The 23444-nt window shown below is 33.6% G+C and overlaps 1 protein-coding gene across 1 annotated transcript; it reads right to left on the bottom strand.

Moving 5' to 3' along the window:
• Nucleotides 1–340: 340 nt before the first annotated feature.
• LOC147069959 (cytochrome P450 6j1-like) lies at nt 341–21507 on the bottom strand. The gene is made up of 11 exons (XM_085949620.1): nt 21374–21507; nt 18328–18534; nt 13703–13867; nt 11353–11501; nt 10116–10240; nt 7913–8153; nt 7110–7228; nt 5668–5770; nt 4465–4583; nt 2327–2459; nt 341–1229 (listed from the first exon to the last, which is right to left on the bottom strand). Exons 2-11 carry the CDS (start codon nt 18513–18515, stop codon nt 1057–1059), a joined length of 1515 nt encoding a protein of 504 aa, XP_085805746.1. The 5' UTR covers nt 18516–18534; nt 21374–21507; the 3' UTR covers nt 341–1056.
• Nucleotides 21508–23444: the final 1937 nt, after the last annotated feature.

Raw genomic sequence — 23444 nt, 5'->3', positions numbered from 1 at the left:
TTTAAAATAATTATAGATCCTAATAAGGCTTCAAAATTATATAAATAGATTATCTACAACGTTTAAGGAATGTCCAGGGTTATGCTCTGAAAATACCATAAAAGCTCCATTTTGACCTACGTTGAGCATGTGGGCCGTTAACAATTATAAATATATTTGTACAAGTTAATCAAAGTAAAAAAAAATGTTATTGTAATAGGTATTATAAAGCGTTAGAATGTAAAATTTCTTAACTCTGTTTTCTAATTTATAATGAATGTAGTTAAAAAATGAATTTTATTATAAATGTAGCTCTTTGGTTACCTTTGTAGTGACAGCAGATAATAATTAAGTAAGATTTCAATATTGGTTTAAGTGTATTTAAAAACTGAAATTACCACATGGTCACCATATTTATTGTATCTAAATACAAAAAAAATGCATTATACATTGAACGTCAGGAATATCCTTTAACATAGCGTCGCTGTAGGATTGGTTTGTTGAATAGACCAAATGTCAAATGGTCAAGAGATGAAAAACAAATTTCATTATCCTATATTGAAATATATGGAGGTATTTAAATTGTTATTTTTACAGCATATGAATGCTGTATTCATTACAAAGTAATTTAAAGAAAAGGATGGTTCTGGTCCATTTAGATACAAAAAATCATTCTGCATTAAAAGGACGACTTCAACAAAAACGGATATTCGACAAACCAATCTACAGCGAAGATAGTAAGTTATAACAATTTTAAAGTTATACCTACAAAAAATGGCTTGGTTGGATTTTTTTACTTATATAAATTTACATTTTAATGGAGGGCCAGATATATTTATGGATGCGTTGTTCATCGTCCACTCTTTATTGACGTATATAAAAGAAGGTTCTCGGGTGGATTGGAATGGCATCTATTGGTATTTTTAAAATTCTTGTCTGTCCGAACAACGGGATTTTTTTTTGACTAATCTACCAAATATCCCATATGCCCTGACGATGGACTGTTGTGATGGTAACATTACATTGCAATAGAGGTGGTTATTGCAATACAGATTTGATGTCTTTAAAGCATTCAGTCTATTGACATTGTAATTCCTTAGCAATGACATAGATTCCTCCTTTCATAGAGACTGTGAAAGATTTTGGTTCAATTGCAGCATTTCTGTCCATACCTGGAGCCAGCACGAATGTGAAGTTTTTAAGAAGGTGGACAAGGGCCATTCTGGTCTGCAACTGACCAAACCGAACTCCTGAAATTTGAAAGTTAGATTTAAATATTTGATGGAGATGCCTTGAAATATCAAGAATCGTTATACGCTATTTGTTTGTTTAACAGATATCGAAAAATGTAAGCAAATGTGGTATTTACGTGTAAGAGCATGTGCATAGGACTAGCGACAAGATACGTTCTGTCAGTCACGACTTAAGACTATTCACAGCAAACAACAACCGAATAGATGTGGTTACCTTGCATGCATATTAATCAATATTCATAATATCGTTTAAATGTGTAAATACGTTACCAACAACATTGATATTTACTTTTGTAAACACACGGAACCTCAGCACGATATATGAATTTCTGGCCATTTCAATAAAAGATAAACGTATTTAGTATACCTTATTTTAAGTAAATAAACTATATTATACATAATGCTCAGATAGATTTAGTTACCCACTGATAAAGCAACGATTAAATTATTTAAAGACTATATCAACTACATATAAATTAACTATAAATGCATAGTTTCACCATTGTATAACAAATAAAAAATATCCAGGGGTCGAAATAGACCGGAACGCACCGGAGCGCCGTTCCGGTTCGAGAAATCTGTAAAGTTATCGCTCCGTCTCGTGTACAAAATAATTTGACCGTCTGAGCTAGATATGCCATATAACAAAAAAGTCTAGCACATTTATGTTTATAAAATACACATAAAATTTGATAACCATGTTAATTTTCGAGCGCTCCGGTTCGTAATCTTTTCCATTTCGAGCGCTGAACATATCCTAATAATTATCGGGAAATCGAAATTTAAAAAATAGGCAAGAAATCTGACTTCGTATGCGATGTTGTGTCAGTACAGATTTTCGCAGTTGTCATTATTTATTTTGATCTATGAAAATTGTATTGATGTTATTTCAATTTAACGTGACTCACCATTCCATGCATAGCAAACATAGTTATTGATAATAGAATGTTATGCATAACACGGTTATAGATACCTAGATATACAAGCTTATAGCTTAGCTAAATTATGCCTTCTTTCACAAATTTTAGTTTATTAGTCGTGCTTGACTTGCCCGTTCTGTGTACGCTTACCATAGACATAGCTCTTAAACTTACCAATACAAGCCCTTTTTCCTTCACCAAAAGGTAAATACGCCATCTTTGGAAAATTGTTTATGTGTTCCTGGGTATATCTGTCAGGGTTGAAGCGGTGAGGGTCTTCGAAGTAGTTCGGATCGTAGTGGAGCCCCTAACGAAGAAGTGATATTTTTTTAATCTAACAAAATACTTATTAGGTGATTGAGTTGGTACTGTATAAAAAATCTATTATATTCATTTGAAAAGCTATTGTCGAACAAAAACTTTTTGTCCACATGTTAGAGCTGTGAACTAACAATCCCATCCAGCGCAGCTAATCCCACTTCCGTTTTAAAATAAGGAAGGCCCCTAAATTTATCATTTTATTTTACGATCCCGTCGTGTACGGATCTATCAATTTACGTAATTTTAAGCTTTTTATAATAAAATATGTCCAAAACGATCAGGAGTGATGTTAGAATTATTATTAGTAAACTTTTGGTTTACTGCAAAGAAGAAAAAGAGTCCCAACTAAAAGGAGAGCCGATACATTATTTAAATACGCCTCTAACACGTGTTGCTGCTATTACAAGTACGTCACTGAGAAGTCTTCTATATGTGACTATACCGACTTCCTGTTGTCGCCGATTTATTGTTGTCGGACAGTAGTGGTATTTGAACTGTGTAAAATGCGGCACCCCGGGAAAACGAAATCTACTTGATTTTCCCCCTATAAATCCAGATAATCTTAATAGATTGCGATGATTATGAATGAATTACACTGATATATTGTATTGTTGCATCTTTTTGTAATTTCCAATGTTCCAATGCGTATAATGCTTATGAAATGAAGAGCATTTTTCACATATTTGAAACTGTTTAAAAATACTTTCAGGACAATAACATGGAGCAGTTTACAAGTTTTCATAATCTGATATAGAGATTCGAATTGCAGTGATGCTCTGTCTAGCTGGAAGGCAATACGATTCTTAGGGTTGGCATATTAAAGAAGGAATTCGAAAACTACAACTTTTTAGAGAAGATTCTCGTGTAATCGACAAATCGTAAATTGTAGGATTGGTTTGTCGAATAGACCAAATGTCAAATGTTCAGGAGACGAAAAACAAATTTCATTATCCTATATTGAAATACATGGAGGTATTTAAATTGATATTTTTACAGCATATGAATGCTGTATTCATTACAAAGTAATTTAAAGAAAAGGATGGTTCTGATCCATTTAGATACAAAAAAATATTTTGCATTAAAAGGTCGATTTTGACAAAAAGGGATATTCGACAAACCAATCCTACAGCGACGAAATGTGAGACAAAAAATATAACGGGGCGATTTCAAGATTTGAGAAACTACCTGAAGAGCACTAATTTACCCGCCCAACTAAATAGTATTTTTCAGGACGCAGTAAAAAACTGTGAGACTAAAAAGTTTGACATCCAATGATCTAACTGACTAAAGTTAAATTTATACAATAGCACTTGTACGAACAAACAATAGCCGACACCGTCATGCCGATCCACACATGGTAGAAAAACATTAGTCAGCACCAGGGAACTCAGAAATAATGGGAACTGAAATACATAACGGGCAAGGCGAAGCAGGTAACCGACTCGAGTAAGGAAGAATCCGGGTTAAACTTACACACGTGTTAAGAATACGTTTTACGTCGAATACTAAAAACTGCTCTTGGTTTATGCATTTACGCTCATTTAATGTTGGTGTATTACACACACTATTGCACGTGCATAATGCGTGCTTCATTTTCGTAGGACACTCACACATTCAAAACCCTGCATCAAGATGCGGCGTATTGAATATAGCTATCGGTATTCTATTTATTATCTGTTCTGTGGTCAGCACCTTACCGAACCGGTAATGCAAAGTAAAGAAAGGAAAATCTCATAATGACTGCAGCTTGAAAATTACCCATGTAGCAGCCTGCTTAGTATAACACATATATTAAATTTTGATGAACATTCAAAACTAATTATTAAAAGCTACTACATAACAACAATATAAAATATATTTAATTGATTTCTCTCTGATATTATATTATTTTATTAATCTTTGTTTCGCTAAATCAAAACTATTACCCTAATCTGGTCCACGAACAATGACAGAATTATTTATACTCATATGAACTAAGGAATATTACCTACCATCAATGGTATATATACTTTGGTTCCCTTTTCCAGTGTAACATTTGTACCAGGTATCTTATACTTTTTCGTGCAAATTCTGTCCAAGAACGGAAGAGATGGGTATTTTCTCATCGTTTCTAAAAATTAAAAAAATCTATTAAAGGTTTATACATAAATACCGTATCTTATAAATATGTTCTAACTTTTTTTGGGGTAGTGTAGGCAGGGAATGGGACAACTGGACGCCAGGACAATTGGACGCCGCACTGTCGTAGACACGTAAACAGAACGTAGACGATGAATTTTAATCAGTTTCACTTCTACTATTTAGTAGTTTTAATTTATTTTACTCTTAACATAATATTTTTTTTATTGCAGATTGAGAATTACCATGCCCAAGGCTTTATATAAAAATAAAAACTCTTTTTTCGTTTGAACTTAAACATATGCACAATTAAATCATCATTTACGTGTGCATTTTTAAACTCTCACCAACTAATCATAATATAATAATAATTTAAATATAAATAATAATATTATATAAGTATATATAAGTACCTAACGTCTATTTATTTTCGAATTGCGTGGCGTCCAGTTGACCCGACGTCAAATCGTCCTAGACCCGGGTAGGCATATACAATGGATCAAATAATGGAGGGAAAGCTCTTTTATGTAGATGAAATATCTTAATCTAGTGACAATTCTAGATTTATCGAGAATCTTATTGATCATTTATCGACAAATGAAAATTCTCGAAATTTCGGAAAATTAATTTCTCTAGTTTCGAGAATGGTCTTTTCAAATTATTTTCTCGATCATAATCTCTATTTATACCAGCCTTACCAGCCTAACCAGTGCTCACATATGCAAAATATTATGCACCCTTTCTAAATTGTAAAGGCCATATAAGAACTTGGAATAGAGCAACGTGGAATAGAGAATTGATTAATTAACTTAGAAAGCCTACGGAATAAAATTAATGGTAATGAAGTAGATGAGAGTACGCGTTGTGATTAGAGATCATCAGGTTGATGAAATGGCAATGGGCCGGTCGCTCGGCGAAATGAAGTTATACCCAAGGGGCGGCATTCAAATTCGTTAGATGGATGAACTCCCCAGGTCGGCTGTTGACAGCAGAGAACTAGGGTTGAATAATATAATAATATGTGAGAAAAATATATACCTACAGGTGTATGTATAAGATGAAAAGAATATTTTTACCAGACAGTATTCTGTCGACGTATTTCATTTCATTAAGACTGTCGTACGAAATTTGACCATTGAATTTTTCCAGGACCTCGTCGATCTCTTTACGAGCACGATCCTAGGAAAAATCATATTACCATGAATACTCTTTATATTATTATTATTAGTGGCGAGGGGTGGGGGTAGACTATAAAGATCAGACTTAAATAGTGCACACAAAACTATGTCAGTCATACGTATTAATTTTCATTGAACTGAGAATATAAATTGTAGATGGTGCTGATTAGTTTTTAAAAATAGTTACAAGATAAAAATAACTTTTTATATATCAGGTTTTTAAATTTTCTGTTGAATCATATAAATTTGACAATTCTATGTATTAATAAAAACTTTTTATTATACTTGATAGAAATACTGAATAAATATTATAGAATACAGAAATGTCATTTTGACATTTCATATTGATTTCCATAGTAACGCACGTATATATTAATAATTTAGTTGCTAGGACCCACTTAGCAACAAATAATAGTGAGTAGTCAATATTACCTTTAACGATTTTTTTCCGAAACATACAAAACAGAATTAACTGAAAATGAATTCAATTCTGCTTAAAGATGGCCAAAAGTATTAAAAGAATGCATTGTCGTCATGTTCTGATATATTCTAAAAGTTTCAAATGTCTAACTAGTCGGGAAGTTAGTTAAAAATCTTGGACAAACAAGAAAAAATTTGTACTGCACAAGAAAACATGTGTACCGGACAAACAAGAATACGAGCTATAAAAACGTGGTAAAATAAATCAAACCCTGCGAAAGCCAAAACATAATAGTTTAGGTACGATATGGATATGGGCGATCTGCCAAAATATTGCTTACTTTTTCAGTATTCATACTTATTTGTTTTTGGTGAGTTAAAAATACATATTATCACAGACGGTGGGGGTCTTTCTTAAAATTCATTAAGACCTGCCTAAGTCTCACCATTATTAATCAACAATATGTATTTATATATATTTAATGGCATAATTTTAGAAATTTTATATATAAACAAATATCTTTTGACTATTATCTACCATGGCTTGGATTAGGCAGGGTTTAATTCAATTTCAAAAACTAACAATTACTAGGAATCTATACATTCTAGTCTTAGTTCAATTAAAACAAATACGTATTACTGACAAAGTTTAGTGTGCACTATTTATATCAGACGTCAACAGCCTACCTCCACCCTTCGCCACTGATTATTATTATAGAATCAAGGATAAAAGTTTAAAAAACCCTAAAATACCGCATCTGCAAATATTTTTAACGACTTCAAAAACATAACAAAAAACATTAAACAATTAGTTTCAATTTAGTCGACGAAATATAAAGATTTAAAAAACAACTATATTTTTACATTTCATGACTAATGTACAGTTTTAAGTGAGATATACAGTAAGAAAAATTTTCTACCTGAACATCTGTATGCCTTGCTAACTCATATATTGTGAAACTCATAACAGTGGAAGACGTTTCGTACCCAGCAATCATAAATAGGTAGCAATGTGCAATGAAATCATCTCCATCTAGAACTGTGAACAAAGGTTACTATTAAAATGGCAAAATATAATACTATATATAATTATGTAACTTATTTCTAGTTTATTTAATTTATATAATCTGAATTATTGTACATTTTTTACGAACCTGCGATCCCAATAACATCACACTCAGAGCTCCCTTAATATAAAATATTTAACATTCTGAATAATAATATATGCAAGTAGTAATTTAAAATAATCAAATCGAGCACAATTTATAAAAAAAACTAATGACTTATTTTAAAATTTTCTGGCAGGCAAATTTTTTTACTATAAAACAAACATGCCCCGTGGTAGGCGCCCCCTTTGGCGGTAGGCAACATAATATATATGTATTTCATAATATATCTCACTGTAAGATTTAGTTTATGTGCTTGAATAAAATGTATTTTTTTTAAAAAATGTTTCACATCCCAACACCTCCACTTGCCGTGTCCTTGATTATAATAATTATATCAAGATATAATAACAATGAGCTTTTTTAAAGATATTTGAAGGCTATCGTTTCTATTATTTTAGCGTCCTGTCATGCAGATATTCATTTGGTCTTCGAGGATGCCTACATTTGTTTTTTTTTTATGTATTATAATATTATATAGTATACGGTACGGTAAAATGGTGTGGATATTAGGGTATTAAATATTTTAATTATTATATCATAGCAACGATTATTACCTAACTTTTCTTCGGAATCTCCTTCAAGTCCACCTTTTTTTCTGATCTCCATCGCCAAGTCTAAGAAATCATTTCTGTTAATCCCAGTTTTCTCTCTCATATTGACTGCACCCCAGATAATTTTCCTCGTCATCTCGTAGCTGTCTTTAGATGCAAAACTGATGCGGAGGATTTTCGCCAATGCTGGTCTGAAGAAAAGTATTATCTTCTTCAACGACAGCCATGCCTCCACGTGGAAAGCCTGCGATGAAACAAGTCAGTGGGGTAAGATATCATAGTAATATGTATGTAGTATTACACCCACGGTGGCCGCGCGTCTTAAGTGTTGGACTATCATGCTGTGGGTCCCAGGTTCGAATCCTGGGTCTGGCAAGTACACATGTTGTTTTTTCAATTTGTGTGAGTCAGGGTATGGACCTAATAATTTGAGCAAGTGGCTGACATCCATTTCTCGTAAAAACAAAATCTGTTAATACAAACCTCTACTCTGTGGAGGCCCATATGATCCTATTAGGATCGGACATGGTCGGGGGGGGGGGGGGGGGAATATGTAGTATTTGGGTTAATTAAAATCTGACTAATTTTCTTGCCCTGTCCTACTCTATTGTGAGCAAACAGTAATCATTCATTCATCAATTATTGACGTCTTGGTATTTGGGCTAAGAGTTGTGAAAAATAAAATGACCACCTGTCCCTATCCAGTGTGGCCGCTTTCCAATTCGGTACACCAAAATACGGCAGTCACTGGCAGCTCCATCCAACCAGCGAATCTTTGGCCTGCCTCTTCTTCTAAGCCCTTATTGGATTGCTAGACATCACTCTCTTTGCCGGTTCATTGTCATTCATACGGTGCACATGACCTAGCCAACGCAGTCTCCCAATCTTAATTAATTGAACTGCGCTGCAATATTCGTACAACCCGTAGAGCTCAGCATTATATCTTCTCCTCCAATTGGTGCCGTCTCTGATCGGTCCATATATACGGCGGAGAATTTTTATTTCAAAAATGTTCAGGGATCGTTCATTTCGCAGAGTTAATGTCCAGATTTCCGATGCGTAGGTGAGCACTGGCTTTACAAGTGTCTTGTATATATTATGTATAGTATATTTATATTGATATTTGTACCTACAATGAATTATTGGTGTCTTTTTACCTAGTACAATTCATAACAGATCATAATAATAATAATAATAATATGTTGAATTCTTTTTTTCAAAAAAACACCCCCTGTGTAGACTAATATTATTGAATGTCTCATAGTTCATGCCATTATACACTTCTATACTTTTACCTACTATTATATTATTATTCATTGATAGAATCGATAAGGCGATACTTCAGTGAAACGGCAAATAATTTTCAACTATAGGCGCGACAAAATTTTGGACTCGCTGGCACTCGCTGCCAATCGGAGACCGAACGTCGGGGTATGAATACGTCAATTTGTTTCGTGATGGCGACGGGGGTATTAATTCTTAAATCGTGTAAAAATGACTAAAAATGTTACCCATTTAGGTACTTTAAAAAGAAAACATGTCAATGAATATATTATTATTGTTACTAATAGAACATACGTTAAAGTGCCCACCACCACCCGTCATATATGCACAGCCGTGGATATGCATGGCCGCTTTCTATGACGCTTTAAACGTGTCTGAAAGAAGTGATTTTAAGTGCCCATTCCGTCCCGAGACGGAGCCGCACGGGACTGATGCTGCAACCATGCACCGTAGTGCTTAAAGAAGAAAGTTAAGAAAGATTTTTTTTTGTTTTTTGGACTGGCTCTGCTGTCCGCTGACGTTAAGCGCTTTGTGTACCCGCATACTGAGTGTCACGAATTGAAATGGATGAGTCTACAGAAGAGTCGGGACTATCCCGCTCCCCATACGACGCTGCAAATTTCTCAAATGCCGCAAAGTTGGCCTCGGTTGCTATCAGATCTCCATGACCAATTGGGCCCGTGTGAGGACGGACCCTGGCAAAAAGCTCCGCTCGTTCGAGTTCCATAAGCGGGAAATCCCAGAAGATGTGTTCAACATCTTGGTGGTCATGCCCGCAGGTACAACCCGGCCCATCTACTATCAAGCCAAACTCGTGGAGTCTGGCGGCGAAGTTGCCATGGCCGGTGAGTTATTATTAACTATTAATGGCCGGTGATTATTGATTAGTGATTGTTAATTATAATGTTTTCTATCTACTTACAGCAATATTTATGTCCAAGATGTCGGATTCTGCGCTAAGGGATTGGGCATCCAAACCGAACGCGCAGGTGGAGATTGAATTTGTCATACATCTTGCCATCTCATCCTTCATTTCAATTGGTCTGCCTGCAATATGTAATTAGGTATTGCAATGCCGAATGAAAATACCAGTACCAGTATTTTCTATTGGACACTGGTATTAACGGAATGGGACAACTGGACGCCAGGACAATTGGACGCCGCACTGTCGTAGACACGTATACAGAACGTAGACAAGAAAGTTTAATCAGTTTCTATCTACTACTTAGTAGTTTTAATTCATTTTACTCTTAACATAATATTTTTTTTATTGCGGATTGAGAATTACCATGCCGAAGGCTTTATATAAAATAAAAAACTCTTTTTTCGTTGGAACTTATGCACGATTAAATCATTATTTACGTGTGCGTATTAGAAGTTAGTTAAAAATCGATTGCAAGGTTTGTACCGGACAAAGAACCACCGGACAAATAAGAATACGAGCTAAGAAAAACGTTGTAAAATATATTATAAAAAGTAAAACAATCCAAATTGTTAACATAACATTCAATGGATGTTCTTTGCATGTTGAATCAGGGGATTTGTCATCTACGTCTACCTCTAGTTTTTCTTAGGCCGTATTCTTATTTGTCCGGTACAAATCTTGCAATCAATTTTTAACTAACTTACCGACTAGCTAGACATTTGAAACTTTTAGAATATATCAGAACACGATGCCAATGCATTTTTTAAATACTTTTAGGCATCTTTAAGTAGAATTGAATTCATTTTCAGTTAATTCTGTTTTGTATGAAAAGTTATTTCAACACGATTATTGGTTGCTAGGGGTCTGGGATCCTAGCAACTAAATTATTAATATATACATGCGTACTATGGAAATCAATATGATATGTCAAGTACATTTTTTTTGATCGTTTAAGCTAGTCAAGTCAAGTTTATATGATTCAACAGAAAATTTAAAAACTTTGTATATAAATAGTTTTTTTTTATCTTGTTATTATTTTTTAATACACTGCAGTATTGCACGATTTTATACAAATTGTCACAGAACAATCAAAGCTTGAAAAAATCAAATATATAATTATTGTTAATTGAGCTCGAAAACTCCAGTATAAGAAACTAGTGCATTGAGCATTGGGCATTGAGCCACGCGATGGCCAACATGCTAATGATATAAATGTTGAAATTAAAAAAAATACCAGCTTTAGCAAATTTTCTCATGTTTTCCACAGTCATCTTACAGCATTGGTCGACAAGGGCGGACATTTTCTTAACGCGGGCTCCCGTGAAAGTTGTCGTCAACTTACTGCGAAATATCCCCCATTTTGGATTCTTTAAACCAAATAAACTGAAACGAATAATGCATTTTTGAACATCCATAATTTTGAAGACACTTCTGAAAAAATGTATTATAACCAATAGAAAAGATCTTTTTGAAAAAAGTAAGACACCCCGCAGGAATCGAACCGGCATCTCTTGGGTTTCGTGCCCGTGCACATTGACCACGATGCTTTTCAAGCGCTGTCTTTTTCATTATATAATATTATAATATTAGGTCGTATACAGTGATACCAAATACAACCCCTCGCGAAGAGACGTCGCCGATCCCATATCAGGAACCTTACATAAAACAACGCCTGCCGTTCCGTAAAATAATCAGCCCTGCAAATGTTCGCAACCTCTGTAAATACTAAATAATACTATAACTAAAATAACATTTCACAAACGATCTTGCTAGAGGCAAATTTCGAAGACCGACGGTCACAAATGAAATTACCCGAAACCGAAGGTATTTATTCGTCTTTCTATCCTTCGGCCTAAGCAAATTTTCTTTTGAATTTTTTTTTCAATTTCAAATTCAGATTTCTAAAAAGTTGAAATATCTACCCCTCTCCCCGCACCTTACGAGGGGGTAGACATCTTGAAAATAATTCAGCAGTACGAAGTCGCCCGCGAAGATAGGAGATGCATCTCCAGCGCTCCTCTGTCCTTGCGGGCAGTCGCCTAGTAAAAAGCAAACTCCACCCGTCTCGATATTATAAAAGTGTACCTCCGTAGTGTTCTCGTGTTAAAAATTAATCGATCGAAAGTTCTTCTTCTTCTTCTTTCACCCTGTCACGTCCCAACATTGGGGCATAGGGCAAGCACAAGTTGGCGCCACTTCCCTCGGTCCATCGCCAACTCCTGTGCCTCCCGCCATGTCAGACCTGCAGCACGTAGGTCGCTTTTGTAGCATCGCTGCAGGGTGAGGGAGGGCCGGCCACGGCGACGGAACCCTTGAGGCTGTGCCACAAGGGTACGAAGTGCCGCACTCTTTGGCGGCATCCGGAATACATGTCCCAGCCACGTGAATCGTCTCTTCGTGATAACTTCAATCACCGAAGGCTGTTGTGTCTGCTCACGAACTCGGATATTTGTAACGCGGTCGTACCAATGTACCCCTAAGATTCTGCGGAGACATCGATTCTCAAAGCTCAAAAGCCGTGACTCTTGAAGCTTAGTAAGATGCCATGTCTCACAGCCATACAGGAGCACAGGTAGCACGCACGCGTTAAACAAACGACATTTGGTCCTCACAGAGTACAGCCTTGACCTCCATGCGACTCCAAGTTGGTTGAACGCAGAGCCCGCCACACCCATGCGGATTCCAAGCTCACTAGAAATACCACCATCATCGGCAACCGTGGCACCCAAGTACTTGAATCTGGACACCAGCTCGACGGGCAGACCAGAAACCCGCAGAGGAGTGTCGGCGTCGATGCAAGCAGCACTGCACATGGATTTGGTCTTAGAGGCATTCAGATGAAGACCCACACGCATCAAGTTCGCGGCTAGCCTGTTCACGGTCACCTCCAACCTCTCGATCGAAAGTTAGCCAACCTTAATAAAAGTGAATACCTACCGTGAGATCAACCCCTAAAATAACGTCAGTGTCGTGCCTAATCTAAGATCCCTTTAAATGAAACCAATGTAATGAGACCAATGGTTGTCCATACCCAATTGTAATAAAATAGAGTTCTGCGCGGAATTATAAAATAAACTTCTGTGTTATACTAATTGTGCCCGTTATAATGTCCCTCACTCCCCAAACATCAAAAATGCCCGAAAGAAGAACTCCACAATACACACGTGAGTTCTTAAAATTAACAGTCACTTAAACACAATACAATATTGATAGAAAATCAAACAAAATAAAAAAGTATACATAGTTACAATGTGAAACCGATAGTTATAATGGCTAGGTGTCAGAGCTTGCCGAAGGTTGAAGAAAACCCTAACGACATAAATGACATTCTAAAATAAAATTTCGGCAAATGTTTGAGGTGATAAAGAATACCTAAGCTGCAGGCACATCTTTAGTATTTACCAACGCTGAACTTTTTGAGCAATTTTAGATAGGTAGTTGATATTATTTTGAGTGCAAAAAGAAACAGATATGTCGCCAGGGTGTTAGATGGAATTGCAATAAATCTCTCCATTATGCTTATAGATTAAATCCGCTGTATGTAATAGTATATTAAAATCTATAATATTATTGTGTGTTCATACCTTTTTGCAGGTAGCGGGTCCATGATAGGGTCTGGTGCAAATCCTCTGTCTTCAAAATGGTTGAAATCTTTTACCAGAATGTGTTTGATGAGTTCTGTATCTCTGACAAGTAAACATGGTTGATCGAAGCCAAAGAACCCAATGAAAGGTTCACCCTTGTGATCGCTAAAACATTTGAAAGTATGTAAGAAATAATATGATGTTTATTATATTTTAAATAAAATGGCATTGCATTTTTTTTTACTAATATCATTATTATTAACAATTATTTAAAAAAAAAATAGTTCTGATAATTCAGAAATAACATTTTATGATAGAAACTTAAGGTAAATGAGACAAAATCGATGGGCTTCGAGTCACCCTTTTGCATAGCAAACATCGAACGACTAAAACAAAATAATATTAATCTTTTAATAAACCTATGTTTGTATTATAATTAATATTATTTTTAGGGATTCCCCTAAATTTCGTTTAGTTAGGTAGGTATAGGGATTGCAATACCGGTATTCCATTATTAATCGATATCGATACACCGGTTTCAAAAATCAAGAATTATTTTCGGTATTAAGAATTTATTATCGAAGAAGCATACAGTTTTTCGAAAATGAATCTATATGTTATTTTTTCATTACTTACTACTATATTGTATATTAAATTTAGTGAATAAGTTGTATTCTGCCAAAAATTTTATATATGACTGAAACCAACAAAAGTGAAATAATATTAAAACAAAATCGCTCAAATGTACAGAACTGTCGTTATGAATTAAAACATTTAGAAATAAAAAAATATTTGTGGCAAATATTTAAAATTATTCTATAACTATTGATCCAGCGTTGATCGTCGGTACATCCAACAAAAACGTTGAATTTGAGAGAGATTATCCTGTACCCAGACTTAAAGTATTAGTACAAATTAGCAGTTCTAAAATAAGTATTATGATCTATACATAATATTACATATAAAGGTCAACATAATAAATGTAGGTAGGTACTTTAAGATGCTATAAAATAGTATTTTAAATAGATTTCAATAGTTATATTTATTGATCGGTACTTCTTTTTTTATAATATGCTTTGATGAATATCGGTATTCAATAAGAAATACCGGTATTAATATATTCATCTGGTATTGCAATTTCTATGTAGGAAGTTCATGTCAAACCACATATCAATACTTTACATCGAAATATTGAAGAAATAAACTCGATAATCGTGAAGTGATCAAAATTGTAATATCAGCACATTAAGATTTACACGAAACCAAACTTTGTACCATATCAGTCGTAGCGGTTCTAATTATGCACAAAACTCTTTTATTCGGCGCTCTTCTTTAAATTATACCTATGTATTTCTCCACCGTTGACCCTTTTAATAATTCACCTGTTTCACTTAAACATGCTATCTCAAAAATTTTGTATAAATAGATATATAATGTATTTACTTATACATATATATATATATATTCTTTTATTTTTTATGTTACTTTTTTATTTTTCTCTTTTATCTTTTGCATATCATTTAATTATTCATTATTCTTCCTCAATTTCCTCAACTTTGAACTTACTTCGGTCCACATCTAAGCACGATACCAAATAAATGTATCAATGATGTCATGGAAAATGTGAAACAAATTATTATTTACAACTTTACTGCTTCATAAGGTGGATAAAGGTAAACCAGATAGAGGATATAGGAACCGTGGTAGATCACTGTCATTTGCATGGCCCCCACAAGGGTGGGGCTGACAGGGCTCTAGTCTAGGGGCCCGGGCTCAGGACGGGCCCGGCGTGACGAGTCGACCGATAAGTGAGGTAAACACAGACCACAAATTTGCTCTTATAGTAAAAAAAGTCATTTCAGTTTAATAATTATTAATTAATAATTAAAATATTTGATTGTACGGTGCAATTTTTAACTGTGTGGCGATACTCGACAACTCCATAATTAAAATGGATGTACATATTAAAAATACAAAAAATCGCTAAAAATACACCTTAATTTTACCGCGTACACCATGGAAATCGCTACTGTAGCGCGTCACAATGCCTTTACCCTTAGCGATGGGTAGGGGGCCCGCTTCGGGATGTGGGGGCCATGGTCATTTGTTATACTGGATAAGAAGATTTAATAATTTTTATAAGGCAATGTATGACCTAACATCACGTGACTTGGGATCAATCAAAAATGGCCGACAATGAAGTTTCTGCAGTATATTATATTATCGTCCTGGATATGCTGCACAAAAAACATCGGCCTCACTTGGCCGACACTGGTGTCGGGTCATATTGCCCAGCAACCGGGTAATAGTTTTATCATTTTTTCTGGCAATAATGCCGGTAATCTATCTGCAATTTTTGATGCTTGTTTACGGTCCCTTTAAAAAAACACAGGTTATAAAATCTATAAACATGCATTGATGAGATTGGCGTTTTGCATTTAGTAGATTATTACTTATTATTATGGCTATTAAATTTACGATAAATCTTTTACGTATTTGTTGTAAAGTATGAATATATAAACCTCCAATGACCATTAATACATTATTTGCATTTTATGATCTACATAAAATCACAATTATTATCATAAATAGAATATTAATTATTGATCGCTAAGATAATATACATTTATCAAATAATGAAGGTAAAGGTTTTATTGAGAATTTATTGTGACAAGTGATATTTTATTACATGAATATATCGTAGTAGTTTGGTCACCAGGCCATAAACACGTAGCATGACCTAGTAATGTCGGAGAACTAAGATTTTTTTATTGATTTTCATTGCATTCATGGCATTCTTATGCAAATACTGCAATCTTGGTAAAAATACGATCAAAAATATTATCCGGTACTATTACTTTCAATAATTCGTCAAACGATTACTTTCCAACTATCTTTCTACAAGGCATGCTCACTTTTCACTCTCATGAATCTCGTAAGTCACTTATGACCTTGAGACATTTTCTCCTGCTATCCTAAGGGACGGTTTGCAATCTTTTCGTCCTGAAGAATTAAAATTTATATGCGCCTGTCAATTACCTATGTAGACCTATTCTGGGTCAAAACTAGTTCCTCGAGTCAAGCCTATCAGGTACCATTAGCAAGGGCTCCGTTCTCAAATGAAGAACGCCCCTAAATTTAACACTTAATTTTACGCTCCCGTGGTTCACGGATCTATTAATTTACGTAATTTGAAGCTTTTTATAACAAAAATATGTATAAAATTATCAGGAGTAATATTAGAATTATTATTAGTAAACTTTTGGTTTAATGCAAAGAAGAATAGAAGTAGAATCTAAAAAGAGACCCGACATATTATGTCGAAGAGGCCGTGCTTGCCGCCATGACAGGTAGGTATGTCACTGAAAAGTTTTCTATATGCGACTACAGCGACTTCCTTTTATCGCCGATTTCTTGATGTTGGACTATTATATTATAATGTTATTAAAAAAAATAAAATAAAGGTAAAATGAATTCATATAGGTATTAAGTAAATAATATTAAAATTGTTATAATCACGGACATGTATGTGGGTACCAATATATGACTTTATTCTCAATTTAAAAGGAATGCGTTTACCTTTTATACTTTATAGTAATATTATTTATAAGAATATTATGCTGAATATAAATTCTAATATTATATTCAGGCCGCGGCATGGAATACTAATTAATTTACACCGTTGTGCTGGTTATCTCTCATTCTGCAAATGCAATATGGTAAACTACTTGTAGAAAACGATGATTATCTCCTATTGTGTCATGACATAAGCAGGTGAAAATCTTTATTTATTACGAACAGGTTACTATATTGCATTCAAAGTTACGCAATAACTAGCACTACAAGCGTGACAAGCTACGAGTATTTAGTGCCAGGGCCTTAGACAGATCATAGAAAAACAGAATGGTGAAAATAAAACATAAATTATATTATAATTAACTATTTCTTTTATTCAACGAATAATTCACAAGATTTAAGAATGTACCATCCTAATTATTGAACATACATAATTTTGAAAAACACTTTCTGAGAAAATATATTATAACCAATAAAAAAAATCTATTATGAAAATGTAAGCCACCCCGGCAGGGAATTAAACCCTGCATCTCCCGGGTTTACGCCCCATCCGTGCATTACCTCTATGCTACGCGGTGACATACTAATTGCAGCAGATTTTATCTATTGGCCACTTTTAATACCCACTCATCAGCGCTCTTCTAAATCAAGCTACTTTGGGCAATCGATTTTTGTTTTATTAAATCAAAGTAGATACCTATTACTGCAATTACTAACCAACGTCGTGGATTTCTCCAATATTTTTTTATGATGTAACTTACTTGAACTTGCTAATAAGTTATAATTAACTATTTCTTTTATTCAACGAATAATTCACAAGATTTGAGATGCGCGTTTAAATGGCAATGGCGCGTTTAAATGAACTGGGTGAGTTATATATTAAATTGTATTCATCATCACAATACTATTGCAGTACCTAGCGCCAAATGCTTGAAGTTTCAGATCATTATCCTATTACAACGTTGCTTATCTTCAGTGTTCGAACGGGGAGCGGCTTGGTTAATATAATTTTGCGGGCTTATATATTTATATAAATAACAATTACTTACTTGTACATGTTGGCAAAGTGTTCACATGGAGAAATCTTCATAAGAACAAGGTCACTAAGATTGCCGAAGAGAAATGTCGGTTTGATATACTTGATACCTTTATTTTTCCAGTAGTTGTAATTTCTTGAGAGGTAAAAGTATACAGACAGCGTAACTCCAAAAATCAGTAATAGTAGTTCCACGATCATGATGATAAGAGAATAGTTTCTGAGGAAATATCAATACAATAATTATTAATACATGCGAAGGGAATGGGACGACTGGCCTCCGGACAATTTCACGCCGCACTGTCGTAGACACGCGTAGACGAGGTATTTTAATCAGTTTCCATCGACTACTTGTAGTTTGAATTCATTTTACTCTTAACACAATGTATTCTTTATCGCGGATTGAGAATTACCATGCCTAAGGCTTTATATAAAATAAAAAAAACTCTTTTTTCGTTGGAACTTAAACATATGCACGATTAAATCATTGTTTATGTCTGCATATTTACATTCTCGCCAACTATTAAATCATAATATAATCATTGAAATATAAAAATTAATATTAAATATTTTTTTTAAAGTACCTATAAGTACCTAACGTCTATTTATTTTCGAATTCCGTGGCGTCCAGTTGTCTGGTGCCAAATCGTCCTAGACCCCATTTGAAGGCTTGGTGTAAGGCAGAAAGCCTACGGAAGATGGAGTGGCGAGGAGTAGAATTTGTGATGATTTTACGAGGAAATTCTCAACGTACACAGATACCAAACGCTCATCGCACTGTTCATGTAAAGATATTATCAAATATTTGTCTTTAGATATCTAAGAAAGTAGTTCAACGGAATATTTGTTTTACATTTCCATCTGAAAACCATGGAAAATCGATTATTGAAAATTTCAGATTCACATAACTAAGAAGACCGTCTGCCTCTGAATCCATTGGTCATGGGTTTGAATTCCTCCTCTAACAAAATCACAATAATGTTATTTGGTGTAATGTATGTTAACTTCACAGTAATTACGTAATGGGCTTGGCAAATAGGTAATAAACATTTATTATATAAAGTCTATTACGAGTACATTATAGTAACTTCCACTCTGTCGCGGCCCATATTCTCTACATAGGAGAGAATATAGTACCTATGTATATATTTTGTATTTTTCAAGTTAATTTAATTTATTATTTCAGTTTATAATGTCTTCAGAATCTCACACTTTTTATCGTAAGAATTTATCAAATTATCGGGATTTTCATTGATGATTTATGGAGAAATGAGAATCTCGAAATTTCTAAAAATAATTTCTAGAGAAACGGTAATAGATTTCTATCATTGTTTCTCGAGAAATATTGATCACAACTTTTATGTGTACCTATACATTTTTTGATTAATCGTTTGTTGGGTCGCCAAATCAACAAAGTAAAATTACTTTCATCTAGGCTGATAAAAGGTAAGAAATCTTATATTATAATGATCTTGTTAACAAAGATGTACTCAACGAGAAGCCATATCATTTTGAATTATTGTTATTTATAATGTAAAATATTGTAAGCCATTTAAATATCTATTTAACTACTTTTCTTAGCAGGCAAGCTTTTGTTTACTGTTTGATTTGAATTTATTTATGTTAAATATGATTAGTTATTGAATAGCATACATATATTATAGAAATAGCTTAAATAACTCAGAAACATATATATTAGAAAAAATCTCGAAAAGAAGACTCTAATCTGTATATGAATACAGATTAGAGTTAGACGGTTTCCGGCCAATGTAATTTACGAGTTTAGTTTCCTAGATCCTACTAATTACGACGAAAATAACTGATAGCCATGTAACTGAAGCGCTTCTTATATTTTTTAAATATTAGCGACTCGCTGTTGTGGTTCGAATGGTAAAAATAATTATCTTGTTTTTGAGACAGCGTCAGGAGCTCTTCAAAATTTACACTTACTAATAAATTATTTAATATAATGTAGGTAGGTACTATTTTCTATTTAATGAATAAATCACAAGATATAAAAATATAATATTAAAATAAAAAATATATAATAATATAGCAATTCAAACTGTATGTTTTTGCCACATCAAAGAATTTAAAAAAAGTTATCTGTATTAGTTTCTCTATAGTTGAAACTGAAGTTTACAGAACATTATGAGTATTTACTCAAAAAAAGACATCAAAACTGTATCTATATTTATTAAAGGCAGTATAAATAGGTAGGTATTCAAATATATGAATTATGAATTGGGTATATAATACAATTCACAAAACATAATATTTACATTAAGGGGGTACATGCTCAGCGTTGGTCAAGATGGAGCTTTTGTTATATTTTCAAAGCATGTAGATAATAAACGTTGTAGATAATCTATTTATATAATTTTGAAGCCTTACTGTCCTTTATATTTATTTTAAACATTTGATGACTGTATAAAGTATTTTTATTACATAAAATAGTATTCTTTTAAACCTCTCACTCTAATGTTTTGGAATAATTTTATTATAGTAATATTTCAGTACATAAATGTGCAGTGGTGTTAAGATTAAGAAGAGTTTGCAGATGGTGCTAGTTTGTTTATAAATTCAATGAATCCCTGCCTAAACCAAACCATAATAGTTTAGGATACTATAGGCGATTCTTCAAAAATAGTGCACACTTTTTGTGTTATACTTATTGGTTTTCATTGAATTAAGAATACATATTGCAGATGGTGTCGGTTAGTTTTTTTAAATTTCATTAAGCACTGCCCACAGACACCATGATTGGTAAAAAATATTCTTAAATCTATAAAATATCTAAAATTATATATAGATTAATGGAACAATTTCAGATATTTTATAGATAAACGAATATTTTTTTACTGTTATCTACAATGATTTAGATTTAGCAGAGTTTAATTGAATTAAAAAACTAACAAACACTATCTACGCATTGTAGTCTTAAATACGTTTAATTGATAAAGTTTAGTGTGCAATATTTATTTTGTATCGTAACAGCCTATCTTCACCCCTACAAATAATTCGTTGTTAACTAAATATCTAAATTATTATCGACTTACCATCTAACAGCAACCCCTCGATAAATACTTAAGAACCACTTTCACTTAAAATGTATTTTTCAAAGTTAACCCTTTTTTTAAATTACGATAATATTTCTGTCTTTATTTGATCACGTGCTTCTTGGACGACTGACAAGTTTGCACTTACCATCGTAGATAAACTATCTGATCCTATTGGTACTAACGTCCATATAAAATAATACACATACCTGCAATTAATTTCCTAATGTCATATAATTTACTAAAAAAATACATTCAGCACAGTTTATAACAATTTAATATGTACATATTAAACGTGTTATTATAAATAAATACTTGGTACTACGTATTATAATATTTTCAAGATGATTAAACGTATAACTGGCAATCAAACTTATGCCATACAATGTATATTATATGTTATTGTATATTATTGTAAAACGTTAGTTGGTCATAAGTTGCGATCCGTTTTTAAACATATAACATATTTAAGTTAAGAGTTTTTTTTTTCAAATAATTTGAAAACCTTTGGTTGGGCCAAATATGGTGGCCATCATCCCTTATTTCCCCACCAACCTCACATCCTTAATTATTATTAACACAAGACAAGGCAACGAGCAATTATGGGTCATGAGACGACCGTGATTGCGAATAACATACAGCCACTCTAAGACAGCCGAGCGCGTAGGCTTGTTAGAGTTATCGCACTCTATCTGATACGATGCGAACGATGCCGTGTTAACTACATAGTGATTCATACAAAACGTATCTGTTCAACCTTCGTTTCACTAAATCTGTTACGGTTTGAGTGAACGTCGCGTCTATATCAACCATCCTGAACTTATCCTCATAATTCATCAACCTCATATATCCGTACGTTTACCGAACCGGCCCCAGCGCGCGCCAACCCTCTCAACATAAAGGTCAGTATCTGGCATCCTGTGTAAACACCCCCCTTAGATACGTAATCCACCAACCAGCAACACCTTCAAATTAAATTCCACTGCTGAAAGCGACACCAACCTCCTTTAAAATATATAATTTTATTCATTAAAAACCACAGAAAGGTACCTATTCGAAAAAATCCTAGAAAAAGAGTTCGAACGACTGCCAGTCAAACACATATCTTTTACTCTTCAAGTAATTGTTCTTACCCTTTGAGCTATCAATCCTCCTATGATACAACCAATAATATTTATTCAATAATCAGTAATTATTATTTTTACCATGTATTGGTTAATAAATTAAGCTTGGTAGGTAGATCGCCACTAATTTCTTACAAAGTCGATCGCAAAAACAAACAAGTTGACCACTCATGATGTTTAGCAAAACATGAAAGTCAATTATGCCAGCGTTTTCCAACATTTTTCACATCACGGCACAGTATTTAAAATATAAAATTTTTGTTGCACATTGTACAATAATACGTCTTACTCTACACATTTTTTCTCTAGTATACCTACACCCAAAATCAAACATGAGACTTATTTAAGTCTTTTTTCCCTTTTTTCCATTCGAATCCTAGCTTGCGGTTCACCAGTTGAGAATCTCTGATTTACGTAACATAGCACTTTTACACATATTATTTTTTAAAATGAATAATACTCAAGATTCAAGAATGTAGCATTCTTTATTAAATATCTATATTTATATAACAACATATATATACGTTTTAATTAAATATTTTTTTATTCAACGAATAATTCACAAGATTTAAGAATGTAACATTCTAATTATTGAACATACATAATTTTGAAAACACTTCTGAGTATATTAAAACCACTAGAAAAAAATCTTTTTGAAAAAAGTAAGATACTCCGCAGGTATTGAACCTGCATCTCTCGGGTATCGCGCCCACCCACATTAGTCCACTATGCTGAAGAGGGCAAACTTAATTACGACAAGTTTTAACCAATAGTAGCTCAATTTGGAAAGCACGTCAGTGAGTATTAAAGGGCCAATAGTTAAAATGTGTTGTACTTAAGTATGACTCCGTTAGCATAGTGGGCTATGTGCGTGTGCGGGATACCCTAGAGATACAGGCTCGATTCCTGCGGGGTCTCTTACCTTTTTCAAAAAGATTTTTTCTATT

This window comes from Rhyacophila brunnea, unplaced genomic scaffold, assembly GCF_057557595.1.
Source record: "Rhyacophila brunnea isolate RB1 unplaced genomic scaffold, BYU_Rbru_1.0 scaffold_22, whole genome shotgun sequence".
NCBI lineage: Eukaryota > Metazoa > Arthropoda > Insecta > Trichoptera > Rhyacophilidae > Rhyacophila > Rhyacophila brunnea.
This window is presented reverse-complemented; position numbering and strand designations above follow the sequence as displayed.